Source organism: Lagenorhynchus albirostris, chromosome 10 (genome assembly GCF_949774975.1).
Source record: "Lagenorhynchus albirostris chromosome 10, mLagAlb1.1, whole genome shotgun sequence".
NCBI lineage: Eukaryota > Metazoa > Chordata > Mammalia > Artiodactyla > Delphinidae > Lagenorhynchus > Lagenorhynchus albirostris.
The window spans coordinates 45,784,522-45,812,519 of NC_083104.1; the positions used below are offsets into that span (position 1 = coordinate 45,784,522).

At 48.7% G+C, this 27,998-nt stretch overlaps 1 protein-coding gene across 1 annotated transcript in view; it reads left to right on the forward strand.

The window, feature by feature from the left end:
* Positions 1-27,998, forward strand: part of GASK1A (golgi associated kinase 1A) — a 50,094-nt gene that overhangs the window by 18,442 nt on the left and 3,654 nt on the right. Inside the window, exon 2 of the mRNA XM_060162277.1 lies at positions 12,067-13,362. Within this exon, the coding sequence (XP_060018260.1) occupies positions 12,067-13,362 (1,296 nt within the window). The remainder of the gene's footprint in view (positions 1-12,066; positions 13,363-27,998) is intronic.

The window sequence follows — 27,998 nt, forward strand, 5'->3', positions numbered from 1 at the left end:
CCGTATGCTAACACATATATATGGAATCTAAAAACAAAAAGGGTTCTGATGAACCTAGGGACAGGACAGGAATAAAGATGCAGATGTAGAGAATGGACTTGAGGACGTGGGGAGGGGGAAGGGTAAGCTGGGACGAAGTGAGAGAGTGGCATGGACATACATACACTACCAAATGTAAAATTGCTAGTGGGAAGCAGCTGCATAGCACAGGGAGATCAGCTTGGTGCTTTGTGACCACCTAGAGGGGTGGGATAGGGAGACGCAAGAGGGAGGGGATATGGGGATATATGTATATGTATAGCTGATTCACTTTGTTATACAGCAGCAACTAACACAACATTGTAAAGCAATTATACTCCAATAAAGAAGTTAAAAAAAAAAACAGAAAATGCTTCTGGATGAGCACCCAAGGGCCTTAGCTAATGCTTCCCGCGTGTGTTCCCAAATCCCCAGGCCTGGCTCCTGTGTGCAGGAAAGCAGTTGGTCTCTGGAGGCTGAAGACCTGAGTTGGAATCCCAGCTCTTCTATTTAGTTGGTGTGCCACCTTGCGCAAATGGCTAGGTCTCTCTGAGCCTCAATTCCTTCATCTGTAAAATGGGCATGGTGAGAATTCCTTCTTCCCTTCCAGGGTTGTTGTGAGAATGTCTGGAAACAACATCCTTCTAGCCATATAGTGAAAAACACTAAACAAATGTGAGATATTATCTGACTGTGGTGGAGTCCTTGGGGAGTGGCACCCAGTTCTGCTCCCTGGCTTTCCATACTCTGCCATCTGCACCCCTTCAACTTTAGGAAGATAGATGCCCTGGATGTAGGCAAGGCCAGTTTTGTGGGGGGCTTTGGGGTGGCCAAAACAGGTTTGGGGCAAATGATTGTATCATTCACATTTTTACGATGAGACAGTGAGTTGCTTAAGGGCGGAGCCAAACCTTCCTCATGCTCATGTCCCTGTTTCCTGATCCAGTGCCTGCCCTATTGGGGTACGCAGTATAAAAGGGTAAGATTGTGATGTAGCAGAATTTGGGGAGCAACACTTTTCCTTGCCTCAGCCCTACACTGTCCCTTTGGAGGAAGTTGCCTGCCTCCTGCCCTAGGTACCTTGAATCCCCACACTTGTGCCGTGAGGGTCTCAGAAGTGCCTGACATCACATGGCTCTCCCAGTGTCCTCCACTTCATGGTGCTCTAGTCACGTGTTGGTTTCCAGGCAGTTGTAGATAACAGCTCAATTGCCACTGACAGAAATCACTACAGTGAACGATGGAGACTGAAAAGGCAAACCCATGCTCAGGTGTTACCCAGCCAGAGCCTCCCTCCTGACGGGCGGTGTCCTCCAGTAGAGCTCTAATGCTTGCAAGGGCCACTTCCTAGGCTTTCTTTTTTTAAGTTTTTATAAATTTATTTATTTATTTTTGGCTGCATTGGGTCTTCATTGCTGCTCACAGGCTTTCTCTAGTTGCAGCAAGTGGGGGCTACTCTTCATTGCAGTGCGGGAGCTTCTCATTGCAGTGGGTTCTCATGCAGAGCACGGACTCTAGGTGTGCGGGCTTCAGTAGTTGTGGCACATGGGCTCAATAGTTGTGGTTCACGGGCTCCAGAGCGCAGGCTCAGTAGTTGTGGCGCATGGGCTTAGTTGCTCCGCGGCATGTGGGATCTTCCCGGACCAGGGCTCAAACCCGTGTCCCCTGCATTGGCAGGCGGATTCTTTTTTTGTTTTTTGGGGTTCGTGGGCCTCTCACCGTTGTGGCCTCTCCCGTTGCGGAGCACAGGCTCCGGACGCGCAGGCTCAGTGGCCATGGCTCACGGGCCTAGCCGCTCCACGGCAGGTGGGATCTTCCCGGACCAGGGCACAAACCTGTGTCCCCTGCATCGGCAGGAGGACTCTCAACCACTGCACCACCAGGGAAGCCCTGGCAGGCGGATTCTTAACCACTGCACCACCGGGGAAGTCCCCTAGGCTTTCTTAAATCCCCAAATCTGAAAACACCTTACAGCCCCTTATGTCCTAAATAAAATGCAGCCAAGTGGGTGGAAAGAGTTGAAATTTCAATTTCTGTTAAAGTTCTTGAAAAATAAGTTTTATTTTGGCTGAACCCTTTGCTGAAACAATTTCTTGAATTGCTTTTCGTATTTTCATGAGGGTGTGGCGAATTCATTTGGCTCATAGATGTCTGCTATCTTGAAATGTAACATTCTTCTCTTTATTGTTTTTAGAGCTTGTATTTTCTGGGGCTCTCCCCACTGTTTCTTTTCTTTCCCCGGAATGAGAACCATCACTTTCTGAGACCTCATTTGGTCTTCCTTTCTATCTCTAGCACGAGCTATTGCCATTGTTCAACCAGGAAGTTTCCATCACATCACAAGGTTACTATGTGCCTGAAGTTATGCTGTGGAAGCTAAGCGGCAGAACCTGGGCAGAGAGCCATGGACTCATTTGCTTGGGGTGAATGAGATTCAGATCTGAGCCTTAGGAGAGCTTCAATTTATCCCCCATCATGAACCTTTAGACCCCGTCTCTGCCATAAATCCCCCAAGGCCGAATACCTGTAGTGCCTTTGTGTGTTCAAAATGCTCTATTTCAGGTGTGCCAAGGAGAGCATTTACTTGGGCAGATTAAGGAAAGGTGAAGAGGTAATGAAAAGAGATTTTCATTTTTTTAAAAGAATTGAGGTATAGTTGCTTACACTGTTGTGTTAGTTTCAGGTGTACAGCAAAGTGATTCAGTTTTATATATATATATATGTGTGTATCTGTATATACTTTTTCAGATTCTTTTCTGTTATAGGTTATTACAAGATATTGAATATAGTTTCTCATTGTTTATCTATTTTAAATGTAGTAGTGTTATCTGTTAATCCCAAACTCCTAATTTATTCCTCCTCCCACCCCTTCCCCCTTTGGTAACTGTAAGTTTGTTTTCTATGTCTATGAGTCTATTTCTGTTTTGTAAATAAGTTCATTTGTATAATTTCTTTAGATTCCACATATAAGTGATATCATATGATATTTGTCTTTCTCTGTCTGACTTACTTCGCTTAGTATGATCATCTCTAGGTCCATCTGTGTTGCTGCAAATGGCATTATTTCATTCTTTTCTATGGCTGAGTAGTATTCCACTGTATATAAGTACCACATCTTCTTTATCCATTCCTCTGTCAATGGACATTTAGGTTGCTTCCATGTCTTGGCTATTGTAAATAGTGCTGCAATGAACATTGGGGTGCATGTATCTTTCTGAGTTACACTTTTCTGCAGATATATGCCCAGGAGTGGGATTGCAGGATCATATGGTAACTTTGTGTTTAGTCTTTTAAGGAACCTCCATATTGTTCTCCATAGTGGCTGTACCAATTTACATTCCCACCAACAGCGTAAGAGGGTTTCCTTTTCACCACACCCTCTCTAGCATCGTTTGTAGACTTTTTGATGATGGCCATTCTGATAGGTGTGAGTTTTGATCTGCATTTTTCTAATACTGATTAGTGATGTTGAGCATCTTTTCATGTGCTTTTTAGCCATCTGTATGTCTTCTTTGGAGAAATGTCTGTATATGTCAGATATGTTCAGTTTCCTGGCTACAGTCTTGAGAGTGCTTGAGCTGGAAGGAACTTGGGCACCATCTTCTTTTGGACGGAGCAGGAGACATAGAACCTGCGTGGTTTTGAGTCAAGCCCTAGGTTTAATTTGAGGGTAACAGATTATTAGAAACCTGCTTCTAATGTTACCTCTCAAGTACGCCCAGAGTTGAGTGGGTCAAATGGTGGCATTTTCTCACTGATATTCTTCTATGTAATAAAGTAGAGCATGAAACACAATAAATTATTTTCATTTTTAAAGAAGAATAAATGTAGCCTGAAAACGTTTTATTTTCCCTCAACTTGTCCCAGTGCAAAAAGGCTGTCACCTACCATTGATCTCACTCAAGCTTCATTTTACAGATGAACTGACCAATCCCAAAGAGCTAAACCTTTGAGAGCAGGGCCCACCCCTGAGACCCAGTGCAGTCCTCTGGAATCAGGGCTGGAGCAGGGGCTGTGGGTAGCAGCCCCTTTCTAGAGTGACCCAGTTATTAGGTCACTGGCTCTGGAGCCAGATGGCCTGGGTTCATGTCATGACGCTGTCCTCTGTGAAGTTTGGGTCGCCTCATTTCTCTGTGCTTTGTACTCCTTACCTGTAAAATGGGTTCGTAATCCTCATATCTGCCTTGTAAGACTGGCACACAGATTAAATGAATTAATAGAAGTAAAGTTCTTCAAATAGTCTCGGGCTCATAGTGAACACTGAATAAATGTTAATTATCATTCCTTTGGGTTTCCCCTGCCTAGAGATTGGCTGGACCAGAAATTACAGGGGCAAAATTTCCTTTCTTGTCTTGAAGTTGCTGATGTGGAAGGAAAATCACAGCTCTCCAATGGAGCTGAGCAAGGGGCCTGGCTGGGTGGTGGCCTAGGAGACAGGCAGCCTGGGGTTCTGCCCACAGTAGCACGAACAGTTCTGGCCTCCCAGGACCCAGAGATCTGACTGAGAGAGGGACGCCTTGTGCCTGGAGGGTCCGACTGGCTGTGCCTGTCGCCTTTGCCCCCAGAGTCTTGGGCCAGCCCAGCTCCCCCTGCCTAGGGCCTGATTCTGGGTTCACCCAAGAGAAGCAGACTTTGAGCAGGTCTAGGCTGCAGTGTTACTCACAGGACCAACATGTGGTTTTAATCCAGCCCTCTGAAAATATGCTTACGTATTCCCTCTCACCCGAGCCATGGTTTTGTTATGAAAATTATTTAACTGGTCTTTAAAAAATGGAACAGAAATTCCAAATTGCAAAATCTCTGCCAGTCTCACCCAGAGTCTGAGTAGTGATGAATCAGTGATCAGCCAGTGGGGGCTGCTAAGTAGAGGGCAGAGGTCGGGGGATGGAACAGAAGGGGCTGTCACACCTTAGTGATGACTCCAGAACTAGAGCCAAACTTGATTCTTATTACGCACACACATGCACACACACACACACACACACACACACACGCACACACACACCCCCCCATGTGGCTTTCCTCTGCCCCTTCTCCCACCCAGGAAACTCCCACCAAGAAACACTGTACAAGTGCTTTGTGATTCTGTCTGTTGTGATGGGGAGAGGAACATGCGATCTCTGTATTCTCCCCACCTTCTCTGCCCTGCATGTTACCCCACCTGCCAAGGCAGTTCAGTGGAGGACCAGGTTTTCATTGTCTTTTTTTGATATCTGGGAGTTGAGAAAAGATGGCTTTGCCTCTGTCCCTGCCAGCTCGTTCCTGTGCAGCAGCTGGTGAAAGTCATATTTGATGAGCCTGGGATGTCAGAGTTTACAGCAGGGCATTCTGGGAGGTAGTCTGGGAAAGGGAGAGCTGGTGCCCCAAAGTGAGGCCAAGTCCTGACTAATTTTCCCAAAGAAGAGCTTTCCTTTTCCTGTGGCCCTTTAGAAATAAGAAAAAGTCTCCTGCTGGTGGTTACAGTACTAACTGTAATCGAGCCCTTTTCTCTAAATGTTCTAGTTTCTCAAACTGTGTCTGTACAAAGGCCACCAGTGTATGTTGGAATTTTTCCAAAAAGTTCTTCTCAAAAGACCGCTCTGGTTTTCATTTGACAGAAGGCATCCTCCATGCCATCTGCCCATCTCATGGGGGAAACTGGTTCACGGGATGTGTCCGTGACCAGGTTGCACCATCATCGTCGTCAGAGTCTGTCATGCATCTGTAGTGACACCACTATGCCCTTATTAGTCAAGGGAAGGGCACTACATTACTAAACTGCCTTACTGTTTTCTGACAAAGGGCACACATTGAGCCCAAAAGAAATCACCAAAGGATCTGTATTAGTTAGGGGTTGCTGTGATCATGCTGCATAGCAAACAGCCCCACAATCACAATGGTTTACAACAATATACACCCTGATCTTGGTTCCAGGGCTGTGGGTATGCTGGGCCCAGTAGTGGGTGGCTGGGTTAGGTCCAGGCTGGGGACTGGGTTCAGGTCTGCTCCAGGTGCCTTGCCTGGGACATGCTCCTGTCATGTTGGAAGACAAGTTTGCAAGGTGGCAAACACCACACAAGCACAGTTAAAGCCTCCAGTAGGACGTGGCCTGTGTTTTGTCCACTTATATTCCATTGGCAAAAGCAAGTCACACGACTGACGTCAAAGACAGTGGGTGAGGAAGTGTATTCCATCTTCAGTGAAGCCATGGCAGGGTGAGGAGGAAGGAATAGTGAACAAATGATTCCATCAGTGGGGACTTCCCTGGCGGTCCAGTGGTTAAGACTTCTCCTTCCAATGCAAGGGGTGCAGGTTCGAACCCTGGTCAGGGAGCTAAGATCCCACATGCCTCGTGACCAAAACAAAACCCAGAAGCAGTATTGTAACAAATTCAATAGAGACTTTAAAGAAATGGTCCACATGATTCCAAAAGTGACACTGTCTTTCACTTCATGTTTAAGAGCTGCCTGCACCCTGTATGGAGGGAGGCGATGATGGGGAGTTTGGTGGCGGCTCCTGTGTCCAGCCCAGCACAGCCCACAGCTTCTCAGTGGACCGGGCTCTTTACTACTCTCCTGGGTCCCCTTCCTACAGTTATTAGGGAAGCCAAAATCTCAGTCTTTTCCTTTTAGGCCTTGTGCATACGTCCTTCTTGGTTCCCACCCTTTCTCTCCTCAACTTCCCATATACTTTTTTAAAAATTTTTAATTTATTTATTTTTGGCTGCATTGGATCTTGTTGCTGCGCACGGGCTTTCTCTAGTTGCAGCGAGTGGGGGCTACTCTTTGTTGTGGTGCGCGGGCTTCTCATTGCAGTGGCTTCTCTTGTTGCGGAGCATGGGCTCTAAGTGTGCAGGCTTCAGTACTTGTGGCATGCGGGCTCAGTAGTTGTGGCTCAAGGGCTGTAGAGCGCAGGCTCAGTAGTTGTGGCACGTGGGCTTAGTTGCTCCGCGGCATGTGGGATCTTCCCGGACTAGGGCTTGAACCCGTGTCCCCTGCATTGGCAGGCAGATTCTTAACCACTGCGCCACCAGGGAAGCCCTCCCATATACTTTTGTTTTGTTTTGTTTTGTTTTGTTTTGTTTTGTTTTGTTTTGTTTTGGTTTTTTTTTTTTTTTGTGATATGCGGGCCTCTCACTGTTGTGGCCTTTCCTGTTGCGAAGCACAGGCTCCGGACGCGCAGGCTCAGCGGCCATGGCTCACGGGCCCAGCCGCTTCGCGGCATGTGGGATCTTCCCGGACCGGGGCATGAACCCTTGTCCCCTGCATCGGCAGGCGGACTCTCAACCACTGCGCCACCAGGGAAGCCCCCTCCCATATACTTTTAAACCAAGTGATTCCTTCCTGTTCCATCCTGGATTATCTTTGGATGGAGCCTCTGCAGGGCAAGACCCTTCTCACTGCCCAGGTGGCCTCCTCCTAATTTATGCTTGTGGCTTTATGATGAAAGAGTTTCTCTTTCTGGCTCTGCCTTGAGCTGTACTTCCAAATGTCCCCATTGCAATATGCCAAAACCCAGGAAGGGGTGGTGGTGGAAAGTTTTCAGATCCCAGAAAAACAGAGGGGGTTCGGAAAGTGGGGACAGAAACCCTGATCCCACCATGTAAATGTACCAAACTATGTAGTGGGTCCTTTCTATATTTTGACTCATTTTTTTCTCATGCCAGTCTCTGGAGGGAGGAATTATCTCATTCTCGCCCATTTTATAACTGAGGAAATGGGGCAGAGTGGTTGTGTATCTCACCCATTGTAACTCAACCCAGAAGGGCACAAGCTAATCTAGAACTCAAATGTGTCTTCCCCAAAGTTTTTCTGGCTACTCTCTTTTTTCACCCCGCTTCCTCTGCAGCTGTGAGTGGATGTGACTACTGGTCTAGTGGGCATCTTTTCTGAGAAGTTAAGGGGGGGAGTCTTGGTGAAAGGGTGGGAGGTGAGATTTGAGGAGGGAGGAGAAACAGAGCAAACTGTAGAACCAGACACCATTCTCCTTTCCCTACTGCCACCAGCGTCGTAAGAGACCGTGCGTGTGTTTTGGATGGGAGAATTGGGGGCGGGTTCCACTGGCCGGTGTGTAGCAGTGGGGTCAGTTGGGCTCCACCAGCAAACTTTCTAGTACATCATGCATCACTCCCTTTACTACTTTCTCTAAAGTGCTCTTTATTATTCAGCTGAATATTTCTCTTCAGAGGATGTTTTTACAGTTCAATCAAAGCAGCTTTTCTTTTCCCAAAAGCTTTGCTTGTGTGGCCCTACAGGGACATCTGCTCATGGCCGTTTCGAACCTTTTTCTCTGCGCAACTGCACAATTGCCAACTTTCCCCAGGTTGTCTGAAGCCAAGTGAGGCCTAGAGAAGGATCAAAACAGTCTGTCTTCTTGAAACATTTTTAAAAGATGATTTATTTTTCCCTAGTGGTATCCAGAACTTTGAGGGTCCAGATTGTGAATCCAACTTGAAAACATAGTTTTCTTTTTATTGTAGAAGGAAAAACCAAAACCAAACAGATTCTTTGTCCATGGCCATTTCTACTTTTAGTTTTAATTAAAAATACTGGTATTCTTGCCAGCTGTGTGACTCTGGGCAAATTAGCACTCTGGACCTTTCAGTTTTCTCATCTGTAAAAGAGGAAATTGAATAATACCCATTTCCCTACGTTGTTGTGAGGATTAAAGGAGATAATAACTCATATACAATTGAAAAGTTAACATCAATAATGGGATCTGCAGTTGGTTGAATCTGGGGATGTGGAACCCATGATCATGGAGGACCAACTGTGTTATCTGGGTTTTTCACAGTGTTATCTATGCATGTATTACACATATGTGTGTGTGTTAAATAGTAATAAAGATCATATTAAAATACATCTAATAAAGACAAAAATTTAGACTCTCACGTCAAAAGGATCATCAGCTAAAGGTGTCTTAGGGGGAGACAAAGATCATCTGTTTTATAGAAAAGAGGCTCAGTCCCACTGGGCATATCCTGTGGCATCATATAGGCTGCCTCTCAGAGTTGTCCCTTTGAAGGACGGAGGCTGGGCATTTACCCACTGACTTTTGTCACCTATGTGTTGAGGGTTGTCCCCAAAGGTGTTAATTTCCTCTGTGCCTCCCTGAGAGTGGGCAGGAAAGCAGGGAATGGTTCCGGGGCTTGAGGTGGGAAGCTGGCAGTGTACAGAGGGATTGTCCACTGTAGGGACAGCTGGAATCAGTCGGGGGCCCAGGGGAACATAACAGAGGGTACAAAAAGCATACTCTATAGAGAGGGGGCCCCTGGAACCCCAAACAGAAATTGGAGGAGCCCTTCTGAGGATTTATCTGAAGGAAAAGAAATCTTGAAGAGATATCTGCACTCCCATGTTCATTGCAGCATTATGCCCAGTAGCCAAGACATGGAAATAACCTACATGTCCTTCAATGGATGAATGGATACAGAAAATGTATACATGTATACAATGCAGTATTACTCAGCCATAAAAAAGAAGAAAATCTGCCATTTGCAACAACATGGATAAACCTGGAGGACATTATACTAACTGAAATAATCCAGACAGAGAAAGACAAATACTGTATAGTATCACTTGTATGTAGAATCTAAAAAAAAACACAAAAAACTTTCAGCTATAAAACGAATAAGATCTGAGGATCTAATGTACAGCATGGTGACTAGCTAGTATTGTATACTTGAAATTTGCAAAGAGAGTATATCTTAAACATTCTCACTACACACACAAAAAGTTCTATGTGAGGTGATGAATGAGTTAACTAACTTGATTGTGGTAATCATTTCACAATCTATACATAAATCATCATGTTTAATAATTTAAATATACACAATTTTATTTGTCAATTATACCTCAGTAAAGCTGGGGAAAAAATGAAAAAAAAAAGGGAAGGAAAGGAAAGAATTCTTAGGGCTCCTAGGCAGGGTAAAAAGCCAGTCTAATCTTAGATTTCTCCACAGCATCATTTGATGTTAGAAAACTGTGGAGCAGAACCTACAAGCTATTCCAAGAAAGAAACTGTGAGCAGTATTTTATATCTTGCCAAACTTTCTTTCAGGTATGAATGCTATAGAAAAATAGTTTTGAACATGCAAGAACCCAGAGACTATTATACCCATGAGTACTTCTTGAGAAAATTATGGAGTTTTAACTTCAGTCAACCAAGAAATAATGGAAAACTAGGGCGAAAGGGGACAGGCGTATGCAAAGAATATGTTTAACTGAAGAACTAAGACCGAACAAATGTGAGTATTGGAGTAATAGAGTAGAAGGGACATGTTTTATATCCTAACAATATAGAAATGACACAAATAGAAAACTTTGGAAGGTGAATGAGGGAAAAGTGGGAGAAAGAACAAACATGCTGTTTGTGAATAATAGCTGGGGACCAAAGAATATCATTTAAAGTTGACAAAATACAGTAGAAACGTAAGCATTTTAAATTGTACAACGGCAAACATTAAAAAAGATAATACTAGTGATTAAAATTGAATAGCAAAAGAATGGTAGGGAATGGGGGGAAAGGAAATAATCGTATGATTATTCTTACTCGGGTTTAAGAGCTACTGTTTAAAGAACTAGACATTTAAGGGCATATAATCATAAAGGTAATCATTAGGACCCAGATCAAAATTTCCTAAATGTTATAAGAAATATACACCCCAAAGCCAAAGTAAACATAACTGCAAACATAGTGGAAGGCTTCAAAAATTATAAATACAAAAAATATACCATTAGATATTATGACAGAACAAAGACTAAACGTGTATGGAATCTCAAGTGATGGAAATGGGCTAAATCCACCCAGTGAAAGAAGAACAGAGAGCTGGGCCAGCTCAGGACTGGAACCAGAAGCTTCAGGAAGCTGGGCAGGTGCTCCCTCCTGTTTGGGTTTCTGGTTTGCAGCTGTTTCTTCTCTCTCCCTGCAGACTGGCTCTCAATAGCATACGGCCGCTGCTGTCATCGTTAGCTGGGCAGCCACGTGCCCCTGATCTCAAGTGCACGAGCAGAGCAAGCCAACCTTGCTGACTCGTCACAAGCCTTTGTTCCCGGGGCAAGGTTGGGGCTGAGGAGCGATTTGGCCCAGTGTAGATCAGGGTCCAGGATGGCCCCATCAGCTTTGGTCAGGGGTCAGGGTGCCTGGACGGATGTAGCTGCTGGGGTGTTGGAGGGGATGGAGATGGCGCCTCCGACTCACAGTTAGGGGGGCTCCAAAATACAGTGGCTTAAACAGCTCTTGCCAGTTCTGCTCCCATGGGGTCACGCAAGTTCCCAAGTTCCTTCCTTCTGGTGGCTCCACGGTGCCCAAGCAGCAGAATCACCCGGAGAACTTGTTAAAACACAGGTTGCTGCGCCCCTGTTTCTGATCTAGTGGTTCCGGGGTAGGACCTGCGAATTTGCATTTCCCACAAGTTTCCGGGTGATGCTTATGCTGCTGGTGCAGAGATCACGTGCTGAAAACTCACTGCCCCAGGGTGTGTCCTTGCCAAGACGTGTGGAGCTGCCACTGCCACACCTGTGTGCCCAGAGAGGGGAAAGCCGGGGCAGCCAGCCTCCTTTTGGCTGCTTTGGGCCATAGGCAAGGACTTAGTCCCAGGGTCACACTTGGCTGCTAGGGAGGCCGGGCAAGGTCATCTGTAGCTGGGCGGCCGTGTGCCGCAGAAAAGGGAAGAGCGTGTTTGTGGGAGACGACTGCAGGTCCGCAGAGTGGGATCACGTGGAGACGAAACGACAGGGGCCCGCACTTGGTGGTGGGGGAAGATGGGGAAAGGCTCTCAGTGCGTTTGCTGACTAGAGTCATCATGGCAGTTTACTCAGAGAGGAGAAGCCTAGTCTGCCTGCAGGCATCGGCCAGGGCTGTCCTGGGGACAGAGCAGGCTGAGCTTTGAGGCAGGAGCACAGCTGGCTCCCGGGCCTCTCGAGGACAGCTAGGCGTTACTCCACCTGGCTCTGCTCTTTCCCCTCTTCGTTCACCCACGATGTTCCTTCATCCACCGTCCTGTTGTCTTGTGGGTTAGGGCTGATGTTTTCGCAGGTCTCAAGCTTTTTTTTCTGCCCCATCCCCCAGGCATCTTGGCTCTGGAGAAAGCTGCGTGGCAAGAGGCGGTTGGTGACGGCATTCTGCCTCTTAATGGCTCTGTCTGTGGTGGCTGTCACCCGCTTCCCTCCACAGCACCCAGCCGCCAGCCCAGACCCTGGTCCCGTGGAGCCCCAGCAGGTAACTGGTGCCCCTGTCCCCCAGAGCAGGCAGGCTCTGAGCTCCGGCTGGAGGCGGCGGGCAAGAAACCTGAGGTTCCGGAGAGGCTGGGCCTTGCCTGGGAACTCCAACCTGGTGTGTGCTGAGGAGCAAGGCCACGGAGGGAGCGTGGACAGCAGCAGGCAGTCCCCAGGCATGGACAGCAGGCGTCCAGGGAGGGTCAAGAGGGGCATTACTTTGGCACCTCCAGGAGATCTGAGACTCAGTACCCGGCATCTGGTGCTCCTGAGGGCAGATGAGGTCAGGGGTCCAGGAACCAAAGACCTGGACCTCCCCTGGCACAGTGGTCCCCTCTGGGAGGCACAGAGCGAGACGGGCACCCCAGATGGCCCCCTCGCAGGGCACAACATGGCAGCATTACAGACTTGGAGAGCTACTGCTGGACCGACCCTCCGGCCTCATCCAGCAGAAGGCGGGGATCTGCCAGGACTGAGGAACAGAGCCTTGACTGGTGGACGACAAGCAGGGGGTCCCTCCCCGGCCACGGGGGCTCGTCAGTGGCCTGGCTCTGTTGGGGAGCTGCAAGGATCTGTGTGGTGTGACGCTGAGACCCCCAGGCTGTCGAGTGGCTTGAGGACCAGCGAACAGGTGCCCCCGTGGCTCACAGAGCAGGATGTACAGACCCTCCAGCTGCTGGTGCAGGGGCAGGTGGTGGGCAAAGCCAGGGTCCCTGGCCACGGGCAGGTGCTGCAGGTTGGCTTCTCCGCCAAGGGTGCCCTTCAGGACCTGCCTCCGGGGCTCAGCCACCTCTGCTCCCAGGGGCTCTGTGGCCTGATCAAGAGGCCTGGGGACCTGTCTGAGGTCCTGTCCTTCCACGTGGACCGCGTGCTGGGGCTGCGCCGGAGCCTACCTGCCGTGGCCAGGCGCTTCCACAGCCCCCTGCTGCCCTACCGCTACACGGACGGTGGCGCAAGGCCCGTCATCTGGTGGGCACCCGACGTGCAGCACCTGGGTGATCCAGATGACGACCAGAACTCACTGGCCTTGGGCTGGCTGCAGTACCAGGCCCTGCTGGCACGTGACTGCAGCCAGCCGGGCCAGGCCGCATGCCTGGGCATCCACCGCACGGAGTGGGCACGCCTGGCACTCTTCGACTTCCTGCTGCAGGTAAGTGGGTCCAGGCGGGGCGGGGGTGGGGAGCAGTGGAGGTAGGGGATTTGAGGTGAATTGAGACGCCGGAACTGTCCACCTGAGGATGGACGGTGACTTTCCCCCTAGTCCTTGTCTTTTGATCACCAAGCACCCGTTTTTGTTATTTTTCTGCCTCTGAGTTCATTCATCCATTGGTGTGCTGGAACGAGCTCATATAGGCTCACAAGAATTTCAGGAATTTTATGACCTGGCTGTGAAACACAGGCGTTATTAAAATTTAAATTATATAAACTCACAATATAATAAGTTATATTAGAAACGAAGGTAATAATACTCTGAACTCATCACTTCATAATTATTTTACATTGTACTATTATCTGAGCTCTTGAGGTTTTTTGCATCTACCCAGTAAATACTACATAATGATGAGTTACTGCATATCTCTTGCTAGCTCCACATTCATCCATGTTGGTAGCTTGAAATTGGCCAGCGTAGGAGTATTTACATCAAGGGAATCAGCAAATGCTACAAATCAGGACTCCTCCCTATTCCCTGAGAGCTGGTTGTTAAACATTTATCAGCACGCTACTGTTGGTAATGTTTTATCCTTGAATCAAGTAGGATTCAAGATGGTTGCATAATTCGGAAAAGAAAGTCGAGGTGGAGGAGAGACAGAATGGGAGAGGGGAGAGATAAAGGGATGATAATGGTCCAGCTTGGGCCCTGAAGAATGAGAAGGAAGCCACAGGGCCAGCTGAGGCCTCTGCTGGGCCAGGAGTTAACCCTGGAGTTTTCGGGGGTCCTGGAGAAGGGGTTGGCGATCAGGGCCCAGAGGTTAACAGGGGGACTGCAGCCATCAGCTATTTACTAAGTGACCTGTGAACAGCCAGTGTAGTGTGGCTGTTCTGGGACCTGTGAGCTGGATGTCAGCCGTGGAGACACGAGTGGGAAAATGTGGCCAGAAAGAAAGACAAAAAACGATTAGAGCGCAAAGCAGGTGGATATGTGTGCTAAATGCACACCAAGGCAGCCCCCATTTCTGTAGGGACCCCTGTTGAGGAAAGAGATCAATGCTAGCCCTAAATTTACCTACTGGGGTGAGTGGACGCACCACAGAACGCGTTCAGTGCCGTAACCGGGTAGCCAGGGACTGATGCGCCCTCTTTGGTCCATATAAGGTTGGTTCAAAATGTGTTTTAGAAAATTCTCAGACCACATTTAATACTCTGGAGATTTCTCATGAAATCCCACTTCCTTTGAAACATTGGATGGTTTAGTAACATGGGGCCTTCATTCCCACGTGGCAGGAATCCTCCTGAGCTGAGTAGCTGCTGCCCCCTTTAAAGGCTGCCATACTCTCCTTTTGGCCGAAGACCATACCTCTTAACTGTCTAACACCCACCCCCGAACGCTTGGATGTTACCTGTCTGCCTGTGGATGTTTGTCTCCAGTCACTGGACTAGCTGGGCTCCCACGATACTCGCAGCTCCTCTAACCCTTGTCTCGTGGCTGCCCTTGTGGAGGGAGGAGTGTGGGCCCTGGTGGTTGGCATGGGCGTTGGCATCAGACAGACCTGGGTTTGAACCCCCTGCCCACAGGCCCCTTGCCACTGTGTGACGCTGAGCAGATTAGTTTGCCTCTCTGAGCTTCACTTCTCTCACCTCCAAAGGGGACCGGGTGTCCCAACCTTATGCCCTTGGGCACATGGTAGCTCTGAATTGCCAGCATCTGCATCTTCGGGCTCTGCGCCCTGAGCCTGCTCTGCGCAGGGTGTGACCAGCTGAGGGCTGGGAATTAATGCCTTCCAGACAGTGTGGCCTGCCATCTAGCCTGGGATGCAGGGGTTTCCCGGACCAGACTTACAGTCCTGGTTAAAGTGGGAGAGCTGGTCATGCTCCCTCCAGGAGCTGCCCTCCTGTGACTGATGGGAACTGGTGTGTAAAAGCCCCTGGGGTAGCTCTGTGGTGCGATTCCATGTGTCTCTCAGTTCCCTACCAGGACCGAGCCCTAGTTACCCACAGTGGTCATTGCTGGCCCTCCCTGTCTCCCTTCCCTTCTCCTTGCTTGTGTTTTTGAATTAGCTCACAGATAAACTGGTTTTGCTTTGAATTCTTGTCTCAAGGTCTGTCTCTGGGGGGAGCCCAGCTTCCATCAGATAACACTGACCTTGTGTGCTTTGTGCATGCAAGGTCATTCACGTAATGTACTTCATACAGCGCCTGGCGGGTGGCCCAAGCTCAATAATAAACAGGCACTGTCTCCAATACTTTACAGGAATTAACTCATCCAATCCTCATGGCAACCTTACTAGAGAGATACTACGTTTCTCCCTGTTTTAAAGTTGAACAGTTGAGGCCGAGAGAGGTTAAGTTACTTGCCCAAGGCCATGGCTAGTGGAGCTGAGATACAGCCTGGACGGTCTGACTCCAGAGCTTACCCACTTACTCACAGAGTCCTCTTCACCTAGCCATGAATGAGGGCAGGAAGAGGGGGTGCTTACAGGGATTCCCTGGGGCTTTGAGCTCCGAGGCCCCTCCTTGCAAAGCCCCAGTCCAGCTGATGTGCAGGCAGCAGCTTTCTGCCCACACAGAGCCCCTATGTCCATCTGTGGAGGCTGTGGTGTGGAGCCTTTCCCCAGCTGCCAAGCCCTGCCATGGGGGTGGAAGGTTCAACAGCCAAAGCACACGCAGGTTGGGTGTGTGTGGTCAGACGCAACTCGGCTGGCCTCGTGCCACCTCTTCCTGGGTTTGCTGAACACCAGGCAAGTCAAACACCCCTGTCTGGAGGATGCCGCCTTCCTAGAAACCACAGGCAAGTTGGAGAGAGGCGGGGCTGTGGGTTTCCCAGCCCAGGAACCTGAGGTCCCTTCTGACCAGAAGCCAGGTACAAACTCCACATGCAGCGCACTCTGCAGTATGCTTGCTCGTCTGTTTTGTCTCATCCAATATAAACCCTTGTTATTCTGTGTTTATGTATCACAACATAACATTTGCCCAGACACAAAATACACAAACACTGTACTCAGACACATTCCTCGTATCCCACAAACCATACCCCGTGCTTTGCAAATCCCGCATAACACTCTGTATTAGTGATTGCTGAAGTAATGCCACGTAACAAACCTCTCCGAAACTCAATGGCTTGAGACACCAGCTCTTGATTTCTTGCTCCAGGGTCTGTGGGTCAGCTGGGCTCAGCTGAGCTTGGCCCAAAGCTGTGGGTTCAGGTCTGCTCGTCGTTTCTCATTCTGGAGCCCAGGTTGAAGAGGAAGCACCACCTGGGGCAGTCCTTCTAATGGGGAGTGGAAGAAGCCCAAGGGCTCAGCCAAACTGCAGAAGCACATTTAAGGCCTCTGCTGATGTCACTTCTGCTAATATTCCCTTGGCTAGAGTGAAGTCAATGGCCAAGCCCAATGTCAGGGAAGGGAAGTGCACTCTGTTCAGAGTAGAAGGGGGAGCAAACACTTGTTAGACAATAGTCAGATCAGTCACACACGCCCCCAAAACACACACTGTACATGAACTTACACGTGAACATAGCCACATATGTGCTATAGCCACATATGTGCACACCATTCACATCAACCCACAGACTCTCCATGTGGTGCCTGGACACTGCTGTGGGCAACGGGCTCAATCCCGCTGAGACCTTTGGGGGAGTATGTAGAAAACGCCTCAAGTCGTCCCGCCCAAGGGCCAAAGAAGCTGGGCCACTAACTCCCAGCCATCGCTGGTTGAGACTGCTCCTGAGGGCATTGACTTCCTGGAACCTCTAGACTGGTCCATGCTCCTGCAGCCAGAAAGGGGCAAAGGCAGAGAGCTGCAGGCACTTGGGGTAGAAAGCCATCAGTATGCACAGGAGTAGTGAGTGCCAAGGAGCGGGGGTGGGTCCCAATAGCATCTGCTGCTGCCAGTGAATGATAAGTCAAAACCAAGTTTCAGCAGGCCGGCGTGACCAGGATGGTGTTCTTGATTAATAAACTGGTTTCTCTAAGAAAGATAAAGGACTGATAGTGAGTGGGTGCCCTCCCACCCCACCCTGGGCTGTGTCATCAGGAGAAGTAAGACCAAGAGAGAGGGTCAGTGAGAAGCTGGTTGTACTCGCTGGACACAGTGGGTGGGAGAGTGTGTATGTGTGTTGCTGGGGGGAAGGGGCCCAAAGAGCTCTACTCGCCTTCCTGCCAGGGCTACTTGCTGCCAGAGTTGCATTCACTCTGGTGAGAGACACAAAGTCCTCCTCCTCTTGGGACAGTGAAGGTGGCACAGCCAACTGTGTTTGGGAGGAGCCATGACCATCACATCCGCCGTAAGCCAAATCCAACCCAAGGGCTGTTGTGCCTGGACCCAAGAGGGCCTTCTACCCAGAGGCCAGAGGGAGAGAAGGAAGTGCTGGGGGCTTGGGCACATTTGCATTTTCCCCTTTTAGACAGGCTTCTTTTCTCACGCCCTGCTTCCTCTTAGGGGGCATGTGCTTGGCTCGGCTGGGTGAGAAGCTATGGAGAACTCGGACAGCCTGTGAGAGAGCAATGTTCGCTCACGGAAGTCATTCTGCAGCTTCTGCTTATGAAGGGCCTTCATGTTCTGGAAAGTCCAGACCCCAGAAAGCCTCGGCTCCCACCAACCTGGTCCAGGCCGCCATCTTTTCTTACCTGGACTTGTCTCCCCACCTCCGCTTATGTCCCCCTCCAATCCAGTCTCCTTACAGAAGCCGGAGTGATGTCTTGGTTTCGTTTCCCCCAGGCAGACCCTGAGACCAGGATTCCACTGTGGTGGTTCATCTGCAAGGGGACCCCAGGAAACACCTGTAGTGAAGAGGAAAGTGAGATGGAGGGAAGGCAGCCAACAAAGGGCGTCAACAAGCAGGTCACCACTGTGGGCGACTGGGGCTTAGTTCCACAGGAAAATTCTGAGAAACGGTATAAAATACACGTTCAGAGTTAGCCCACGAAGAGGTGAGGGATGCGAGGTATTTATAGCGAAATCTCCCCTTGGTCTTTGGTTGAGGGCTGTTCCTGGAGGTGTTAATTCCCTGGCATTTGGAGAAAGCCCCTGGGCAAAGCTTACAGCAGCTGGAAGTTGGAGGGAGACCTCTGAAGTTCACAGACAACTGGTCAGGTAGAGAACATACCTCTTTTACGATTGTAAATCAGATTGTGTTACTTCCTCGTTACCATAAGGCAAAGCATCTCAATGCCCTCGGTATCAGGTTCTGCAAGGACCCACGTGATCCATCCCTGTCTGCTGTCTCTAGCCCCGCCTCTTGGCACGTGGCCTCGGTCAGTTTCTTCAGGTGCAAGAGCCTGACATGCCTCCGACTCCTCCTCCCTGGGGCCTCAGGTCTCCTGACTCTACTTCCCCGTTGTTATCCTCTTTCTCCTTTGTGCTATCCTATCTATTTCCTTTCTGACTCCCAGCACAGTATGTAAGTTTTATTTTATTTATTTGTTCATTTCTGTCTCTGTGTTTTGTTCACTACCACATCCCCAGCACCTAGCACAGGGCCAAGCTCTTGGTTTGGTCCTAGATAAGCACTTGTTGAATGAGTGAACGAGTGGATGAATGGATGAACAAGTCAATGAATGGATCCAGGGTCTCTGTATGACTTCCTATCTAGGTGCTGCTGTGTTCTGTTTCCTCAAATGTCACTCCTTCCTCTAGACTGAGAAGAATCCCAAGGCCTTCTCCATTTCTTTTCGGGTCTGGTAGAGACTCTTAGAGGCAGAAAACAATGTGACAGTCATTTGTCCAGCCCTTGCCTCTGGCACGTAATTAACTTATGCATCCAGCACAGATGACAGCATAAAATGCTGCCTGACGGCCTCCACATCAGGTCCCATGCCAGCACTTAGCATGTGTTGATGCATAACAGCCCTAGGGGGGCACAGTATTTTTAGCTCCTTTCCACAGGTGAGGAAACAGTCTTAGAAGGGCTAAGGAACTTGCCCACAGTCATGAGGCCTTAAGTGTTGGAGCTGGGATCGAATCTAGTGCGGCTTGGTCGTAGAGGGCATACCCTTGCCCTCTTTGCTGACTTAACTGACTCTGGAAAAGTCATTTCTTCTAGGTCTCTTCTGGGTTAAGGTTGGCCCATTTCCTTCCCGGGGAGCTGGGTTCAGTCATTTGTGATCCTGTGTGTGTTCCTTATTTTGTGTTCAAGTCTATGGTTCATGGCATCTCCTCTGGCTTGGGCTCCCTGGAACATCAGGTGTTGTGGCAGTTAGAGAGGATCCCAGATCTGTGACCACTGCCGACCTCTCAGGCTTCCAGCCGGTGACGTGAAATATAATAGTAGCTACCGTTTATGGAGTGCCCACACATGAGCTCCTTCAAGTCCTACAACAGACCCAAGAGATGGGTGCTGCACTCCTCCCTCCTGCACAGGTGGTGCAGCCAACGGTGGAGGGGCGAAACAGCCCGCCCGGACAAGGGTGTTTAAAGGGTGACATCAAGCATCTTTACATATATTTAAAAGCAGGACCTCGATTAGGGTGAGGTGTGATGGGCAGAATTCTAAGATGGTCTCCAAGATAACCACCCCCCTTAGCGTTAACTCCTGTCCTTGAGTAGGAATGAGACCTGCGAATAGATGGAATATCATTTCAGTGATTAGGTTATCAATCAGTTAACTTTGGGTGTTTCTTTTTTAATTGAAGTGTAATTGACCTACAACACTATGTTAGTTCCAGGTGTACAACATAGTGATTTCATATTTCTGTACATTACAAAATGATCACCACGATAAGTCTAGTTTCCATCTGTCACCATACAAAGTTATTGCGATATTGTTGAGGTTACCAATCAGTTAACTTTCAGTTAATCAAAAGGGAGATTCTCCTGGGTGGGCCTGAGCCAATCAGGAGAGTCTTTCAAAGATGAAGCATCAGAGAGATTTTCCTGAGGGCCTCGAGGAAGAAAGTAAACAGCCGCGCTATGAACTGCCTATGGGGAGGGGCGGCCTCTGGAAGGACCCTGAGATCTCGGGGAACATAGTCTTAAAACCACGAGGAATGGTTTCTGCCAACAACCTGACTGAGCCCAGGAGAGGAGCCTGAGTTACAAAAGAGATGCAGCCCCGCCTTGGGTTCAGCCTGAGACCCTGGGCAGAGAAACCGGCAGAAACGGGACAGAATTCCGACCCACGGAAACCGAGTTAATGAGTCATTTTTAAGTGACTAAGCTCATGGTCATTTGTTATGCAGCAATAGAAAGTGAGTTCGTGAGGCAAGGGAGGGGCCCCAGGTGCAAACATTTTAGGAGTGCCTGTCTGCTGTGCATGTCCCTGGCAGCGAGAAGCACTTTCTTCTGCCTCACCCTCATCCTGCCTCTTTTTAGATTTTTTTTTAATCGTTCATATCCTTTGCCCCATTTTCTGTTGGATTGTTGATCTTTTTCTTAATGACTTTAAGAGCTTTGTATAGATTAAGGAAATTAGGCTTTTGTTTTCATTGCATTGTAATATTTCTCTCAGGTTCCATTGTCAATTAAACTTTGTTTCTAGTCTTTCTGCTGTGCAGAAATTCAAAAAATTTTTTAATGTTGTTAACATTATCAGGTTTTTCTTTTATGATTTCTAGGTTTGTGTACTATGTTTTAAAGGGCCATCCTCATTTCAGGGTTATTTGAAAAATTCTCCCATGTGTTTACATATATTTTTGATCCATCTGGAAGTTATTTTGGAATAAGAGATCAGGTGCAAAACAATGATTTTTTTTTTTCAGATGGCAACCCAAATGTCCCAGCACCATTTGTTGAAAAATCATTCTTTCCCCCAATTTGAAATGCTGTCTTTATCATATAGCCAATTTCCATATGTACTAAAAAGTCTATTTCTGGACTCTTCTGTTCCACTAAAGGGTCTATTTATGTGTCAGAATCACACTGTTTTAATTATCATGCTTTATATTTTAAGTTAATAACTGGGAGTGCTCGGTCTTTCTCATTGCTCTTTTTTAAGATTTTTCTGATATTCTTGCATACTATTCTTCTGTGAAATTTAGAGTCAGCTTGTTACTTCCTTTGCCTTCCCAAGTCCTTTTGGGACTTCACTGGAATCAAATTAAATTTGCATGGACTAACAGAGAGAGCATTTACATCCTAAAATACAGGGTCATTCTAGCCAAGGACAGGCTATGTCTTTCCATTTATTCCTGTTCCTCAGAAGCATCTTGATGTTTTCTTGAGCTAGATCTTCACTTCCATGTTGGGATGATACTGTTATTTCATCTTCTTGTACCACTGAAAATGACCTCTTTCCTTCCATTATATTGTTACTGACCTGGGTTCTTGGACTCTTTAATCAATAGAAGTTTTTTTAACATCTTTATTGGAGTATAATTGCTTTACAATGGTGTGTTAGTTTCTGCTTTATAATAAAGTGAACCAGCTATACATATACAACGAAAAGACAACCTTCAGAATGGGAGAAAATATTTGCAAACGAAACAACTGACAAAGGATTAATCTCCAAAATATACAAGCAGCTCATGCAGCTCAATATCAAAAAAACAAACAACCCAATCCAAAAATCGGCAGGAGACCTAAATTAATAGAAATTGATAAGAAGTCAGATGAGAAATTCAGGCAAGGCTTTACTGGAGCTCGTGCTGCAGCACACGGGAGCGAAAACAAGAAACAGGTGCCCTTGCTCACTTCCCAAGGCGAGGGCGAGCTGGTCCCTTAAATGGGGTGAGGCTGGGGGCGGATGGGTGGGTTGGACAGGAGGCGTAGCTTAGGTGGTCTGCACACCCCCTTGGTGGTGCTGTGTGCAGGGATCATGCGCGTGGGGCCCTCCTTTTGCTCCCAGCACCTCAGAAGTGACAGTTGGTTTGTGACCTTTTTGTATCTTATTGTTCATAATTTGCCCCACTGAGCCTGTGTGCAGTTATTTTTAGTCCCTTATAGTTTCTTTGTATTGCAAGCACTCTGGTAAAGGGTCCCAGGTCCCAGCCTATCTCAATATGTTCTGGCCCGTAGCTCTTGGTCTGTGTGAAGGATATTGTTTTTGTGTCATAGTTTGGTTACTGGCCTCTTGCTTACTTCGTACTGCTTCTAACAGTTGCTTGGTTTATGCCAAGTATACGATCATTTCTTCTGTAATGAATGCACTTTGTCTCCTCATTGCCTCTTCTTTCTTTCTTCTTACCTCACAACAGTTGTGGTACCTCTAGATTAATGGTAAATAGTAATGGGATGGTGGACTTGACTTGTTTCTTTTTGGGACAATTTCTAGTGTTTTGCCATTAAACATCATGCTGGCTTTTGACTGAAGAACTATTTGCTATTCTTGTTTTATTAGAGTTTTTCTTGTCAGGAATGGATGTAAAAATTATATCAAATGCCTTTTGAGTATCCGTGGAGGAGCTCACAGTACTCCCCCCTCTAGTGTACTGATGTGGGGACGTTTTGTGAAAGGTGTTCCCATGGTGACTCATCCCAGCTTTCTTGATTGGAACCTATTTTGCTGTGGTGGATTCATCTTTTCACGGCTGCTGGGTTTTGTGTTGATGTTTAAAATGTAGGGTGATCTACAGATGTCTTTTCGGCTAAGGTCTAGTTCTTCTCAGACCATCTCCTCAAAGCCCACCAGCCAGTCTATTCACCCACATCCAGAGCCGGTGCTGAGACCTCTGGCCTCAGGCTTGGGGCAGATGAGGCATCCAGATGTTCCTCCTCTGGGCCTCCGGGAAGGTTGCCCTCTGTCAGGACACCAGGGGAGCACTGCAGAGGGAGTCATCAGAGGAGAGTAAGAGTCAGTACAGAGTAACCCACACCTCCCCCGCCCCGACCTCCCCAAAGCCTCACGAATTCTTTAACAGACCAGCCTGCTGCCCTCCTTGGACAGAGATGCTGCCACTCTGGGGCAATCTGGCAGTGAGCTGGCCCGGCCAAGAGCCACCCTTCCCATCCAGAAGAACCTGGGCCTGTGACTGTCCCCAGGTGAGGGGAAGGTCCTGCATAGGGGGCAGGGCCACCAGGGACAGCAGGCAGTTCTTCTGGAATCCACCAGACTCAGATCAGGCACTGGCTGAGGAACGCGTCTTGGCCCAGGAGCCTGGTGGACGGGTTAGAGGACTCGGGCCACCCCTCGTGCCCTGTGCTGGGCTCCTCCCAGACCTCCCCTCCCCACAGCTGGGCCTGGTGTCCCTCTTGGCAGACTGCAGTGTCTTGTCCCACCAGGTGTCCTGTTTGGGGACCCCAGAGCCAGGCCTCCCCCCGAAGCCTTCTGGTGTTGGTATCCTGGGCAGGGATGTGGGGCTCACCTGACAGGCAGGCTTTCAGTGGTAGTCCTCACGTGAAGCACCCCCCGATCCTTCCTGCTGTCAGCCAGCTATGCGCTTCATTCATTCAGCCTTTCACTCAGAAAACCTCAGCTGAGTCTCGTTGTGCAGAACAAGTGCTGGGGATCAGGCTGAACCATATCTTCTCTTTTGCATTGGGGAGCTTGTACTCTCTGGTGCCAAAAAACGTGTACCTGCCACCCAGTCTGACTCAGTGGTAGAGCCAGACTTGCCTGGGTCTGAGTCTAGGCGCCACCGCTTTCTTTCTTTTTTTTGTCCACGCAGGCATGTGGGGTCTTAGCGTGGCGTGTGGGATCTTAGTTGCCTGACCAGGGATCAATCCCGCGCCCTCTGCGTTGGAAGCGTGGAGTCTTAACCACTGGACCGCCAGGGAAGTCCCTAGGTGCCACCACTTTCGCTCTGTGGGACCCTAGGCACGTTACTAGCCTCTGTGACTCAGTTCCCTCATCTTTGAAATGGGGATAATAACCGTATCTGGCTCCTGGCTGCTGGGAGGGGTTAAATGAGTGGTGATGGGTAAAGCACTCAGAGCGGTACCCAGCACAGAGTAAGGGCTTCACAACTGTTTAACTAGAATTAAACAAAAACTTCACGATCATCCAACTCTGCTAGGTTCATCAGAAAACCAAAACTGCAAAGGATTATCATTTTTTCTTGGTAACTCCTCATTTTTTCAAAAAGGGGGAAAAAAAAATCAAATCCTGAAGCGATTTGGGAATGAAGCTTAAGCTTGGTCCTGCTTGGCTACTGCAGTTTAAACTGAATTTCTCTTAAGTGGAAAAAAGTTCCCAGACAGCGTGGCAGATTAATCACACTGGCAACTGCACCTGGCCAGCCCCTTCCTGTTCAGCATTCAAATGGGTGTAGATTTGGGGACGCCAGCGCCGCCTGTATCACGTGGGCTGTTATTCCTCGTAGCTTCCAGCATTTCAACTTGCAACGCTGCAGCGAGTTGAAATCTGCACAGGGTCAGGGAGCGTTTGGCAGGAGAAAGGGGGTTTGGCTGGCTGTGCATCAGGCATCACGTGAAATCCAGAGCAGTTACCGTATTTCAGTCTTGCTAGAACTGTCCTGGCATTTATTCTCCCAGCCAAAGAGGACTTGGTAGGTGGTGTCCATCTCACAGATTTGTCTGCACTCCAGAAACCAGGCCTGCACGTAGAAGAGAGTGGCTAGATTGTCATGGCGTTGCTTTATTTCAGACTCTGGTTCTCAGGCCTATAGGTGGGGTGGGGCCGGGGCTTCTGGAGGGAGGAACCCTGAGATTCCTCCAGGCCTTCGGGCCTGTCCCTTCCAGGGCCCTCCAGGACAACCACCCTTGCTTTGTTTACATCATCACCTTGTGTGGTCCTCAGTGAGGTCCTGAGGGAGCATCACTGCTCCACTTTGTGGATGAGAAAACTGAGGCGTAGTGGGGTTAGCTAACTTCCTTAGGTCATGGAGTTAGGACACAGTGGAGCCATGATTCACCCCCAGATCTACTGGGCTCCAAACCAGGGTCACAGGCATGGCCCAGATTGTAGTCCAAATTCCCCTCTCTGCGTTTCTGTATGGCCCATGAGCTAAGAATGGGTTTAGCATTTTTAAGTGGTTGAAAAGCTCAAAAGAAGAATATTTTGTGACATATAAAAATTATATGAAATTAAAATGTCAGTGTATGTAAATAAAGGTTTTTTGGAACATAGCTATGACCATTTGTTTGCATATTAGGTAGAATACGTACAATATGCTCTACAGAGGCAGAGGTGGGTAGTCGTGACAGAGACCGTATGGCCTCCAAAGCCTAAAGTATTTACTGTCTGGCCCTTTATAGAAAAAGCTTGCCGACCTCTGTTCTAAACCTCTGTGTGGGCAGCCTCGTAAGGCTCCTGCTGAGGAAGGCATGTGTGTGAATGCATGGAGGAGGACCACCCTCACCCGCTAAGTTCTAGGACCATATGGAGAAATATGGGGGCGTGATACTAGCCTCAGGTGGATTCAAAAATAGTTAGGGCAAATAGAGGTCTCTGGGGCATAGGCCACAGGGCTCCGTCCTCAGCCCTGTCCCGGTCAACACTTGTGTTATGAGCCTGAGCAAGGATACTGGGGCTCCCAGCTGATTGCTCTCGTTCCTTCTGCACAGAGCCCTGGTGTGATTCACCTTCCCCCCATGCCTGGGCTCAGAGGTCTGTGCATCCCTGGCTGCCACTGGACCAGGGATGATCCTGTGTCCAAATATGGTCCAGTCAGGCTGAAAGGAAGGACTTCTATTCCGTGACTGTTGGGGGATAGCTTCCTTTTCTCTCCTCGCCTTCCCGCCCCTCCCTCCCTCCCTTCCTGTGTCTCTATCTCCTTCTCTCTAGACATAACAAGGAAAAACATACCCACAACAGCCACCTGCAGGCTTCCTGAGACAACAAAGGGATGTCCTTAACATTGTGCGGGTACAGTGAGAAGCAGAAAGAAACCCGAGTCCTTACCGTGACAGTAGGAGCTGCTAAATCCCCCCGCTGCCCCACCACGAGACTTCCTGTGGTAGATGATCTTAATTTCCCCTACAGTTAAAGCCATTTTGAGCCAGGCTTTTCTGTTACTTGTAATTGTTGTTCTCCAAAGTCTGGGAGACCAAAGCAGTGACTGTCTGCGCCGGGGGCTCGTTCGTGGGCTCGCTGCCTGGACAGGGCTCTGGCCGTTTGCCCCCGGCCAAGCTGGGCCTGTCCTCCAGGTTTGGGACAGTAGCTGGGACTGTTTAACACTGTCTCGTTTCTGGACTCCGGTTTTGTGAGGTTGATTGGTGAATAGAACTATAGTTATTTTCTGGCTTGTGTAGAAGGAAATCAATTTTGTATTTCTTCAGAACATGTGAGAGTTTCCTACAAAGGGAGATGGAAATGGAGGGAGACCTTTTCCGGCCAGCGCTGAGCTGGGCCCGAGTGGACTGCGAGGGGGCTGGCCCGGCTTTGATGAGCGCCGCATCCTGGGGCTTATAGGTTGTGTCGTCCCCCCAACCCCGCCCCCGTCCCCTCTGCCATTTGTGGAGGGGGTTGGCTGCATGTGGCAGAGGGAGGCACGATGGTGGTGCTGGCTAAAGCTGGATCAGATCTGCGGCTTGGGTTGGCAGAACAGCCTCCTTCACAGTTCTGAAAGCTCTTCTCCAGCCTTAACTAGTGTAATGATGGGGACCTCACTTGACCTCTAACTGGCTCACCCTTCCTGACCTTCAGGGAAGCAGGGCAGGATAACAGAGAGCACTGGGCTCAAGCCAGGCAGACCTCAGTTCAAATCCCAGCTGTACTGCTTTCACATGTAGGACCTTGGGCAAGTCTGGGGTCAGTGTCCCCCTGTGTAAACGCGGACAATAATGTTTCTATTGCAAGGCTGCAGTGAGGAGTGGGTGAGATAGAGATGCAGCAGTGGTGCCGGTCATCTGAGTGATGTCTTCTGACCCCACCAATTCTCCAACTCCAGCTGGGTGTACAAGTTGATTCTGACAGTATCCACCTGGACTCAGTGTCAGATCCCACAAGTGAAGGGCTCATTCCCACAAGACTGCTGATTCAGATACCAGTCACAAATCCTGGGCCACCCGGACTTCTGACCAACTGGCTATAAGTTGGGGGTTCTCATGACCCCCTCCTCATGTTTAATTATTTGCTAGAATGGCTCATAGAACTCAGGAAAACGCTTTACTTTTGTGTACTGGTCTATTACAAAGGATGTAAGTGAGCAGTCAGTTGAAGAGGTACATGGGGTGAGAGGTCTGGAAGGGTCCCAAGTATACAACCCTGTATGTCCTCATGGAGTCGGGGTGCATCACCCTCCTGGCATGTGGGTGTGTTCTCCAACCTGGAAGCTCCCCAAATCTCACTGTTGAAGACTTTTTATAACCCAGTTTCCAGCTCTCCTACTCTTCCCAGAAGTTGGAGGGTAGGGTTGAAAGTTCTGCTCTCTACTTGTCTATCTGGCAATCAGCCTGAAGTGATCTAAGGGCCCCGCTGAGTCACCTTATTAAACCCTGATATGGTCAGAGGGTTTATTATGAATAACAAAAGACACTCATATCACTGAGCAAATTGCAGGGGTTTTAGGAGCGCTGTGCCAGGAACCAGGGAAGAGACCATATTTCTTATTAAAGCACATCGTGATCATCCCTGAGGGAGCGTCATTGCTCCCATTTTAGGCATCCAGTGTAACAGGAGCCAGGAACAGGAATGCTCTCCTTCCTGACTTTGATTCAGGCCTCCTGCAGGGTGAAAGCACTGTCCTAAGGCAGGAGCTGCCTGGATGGTCATTAAAAGATTTTTATCTCTGTAAAGGGAGGAATCCCTGATGTAGCATTTGCTGATTAAAGAGAAAGTGGTCATGTGTGGGTCTC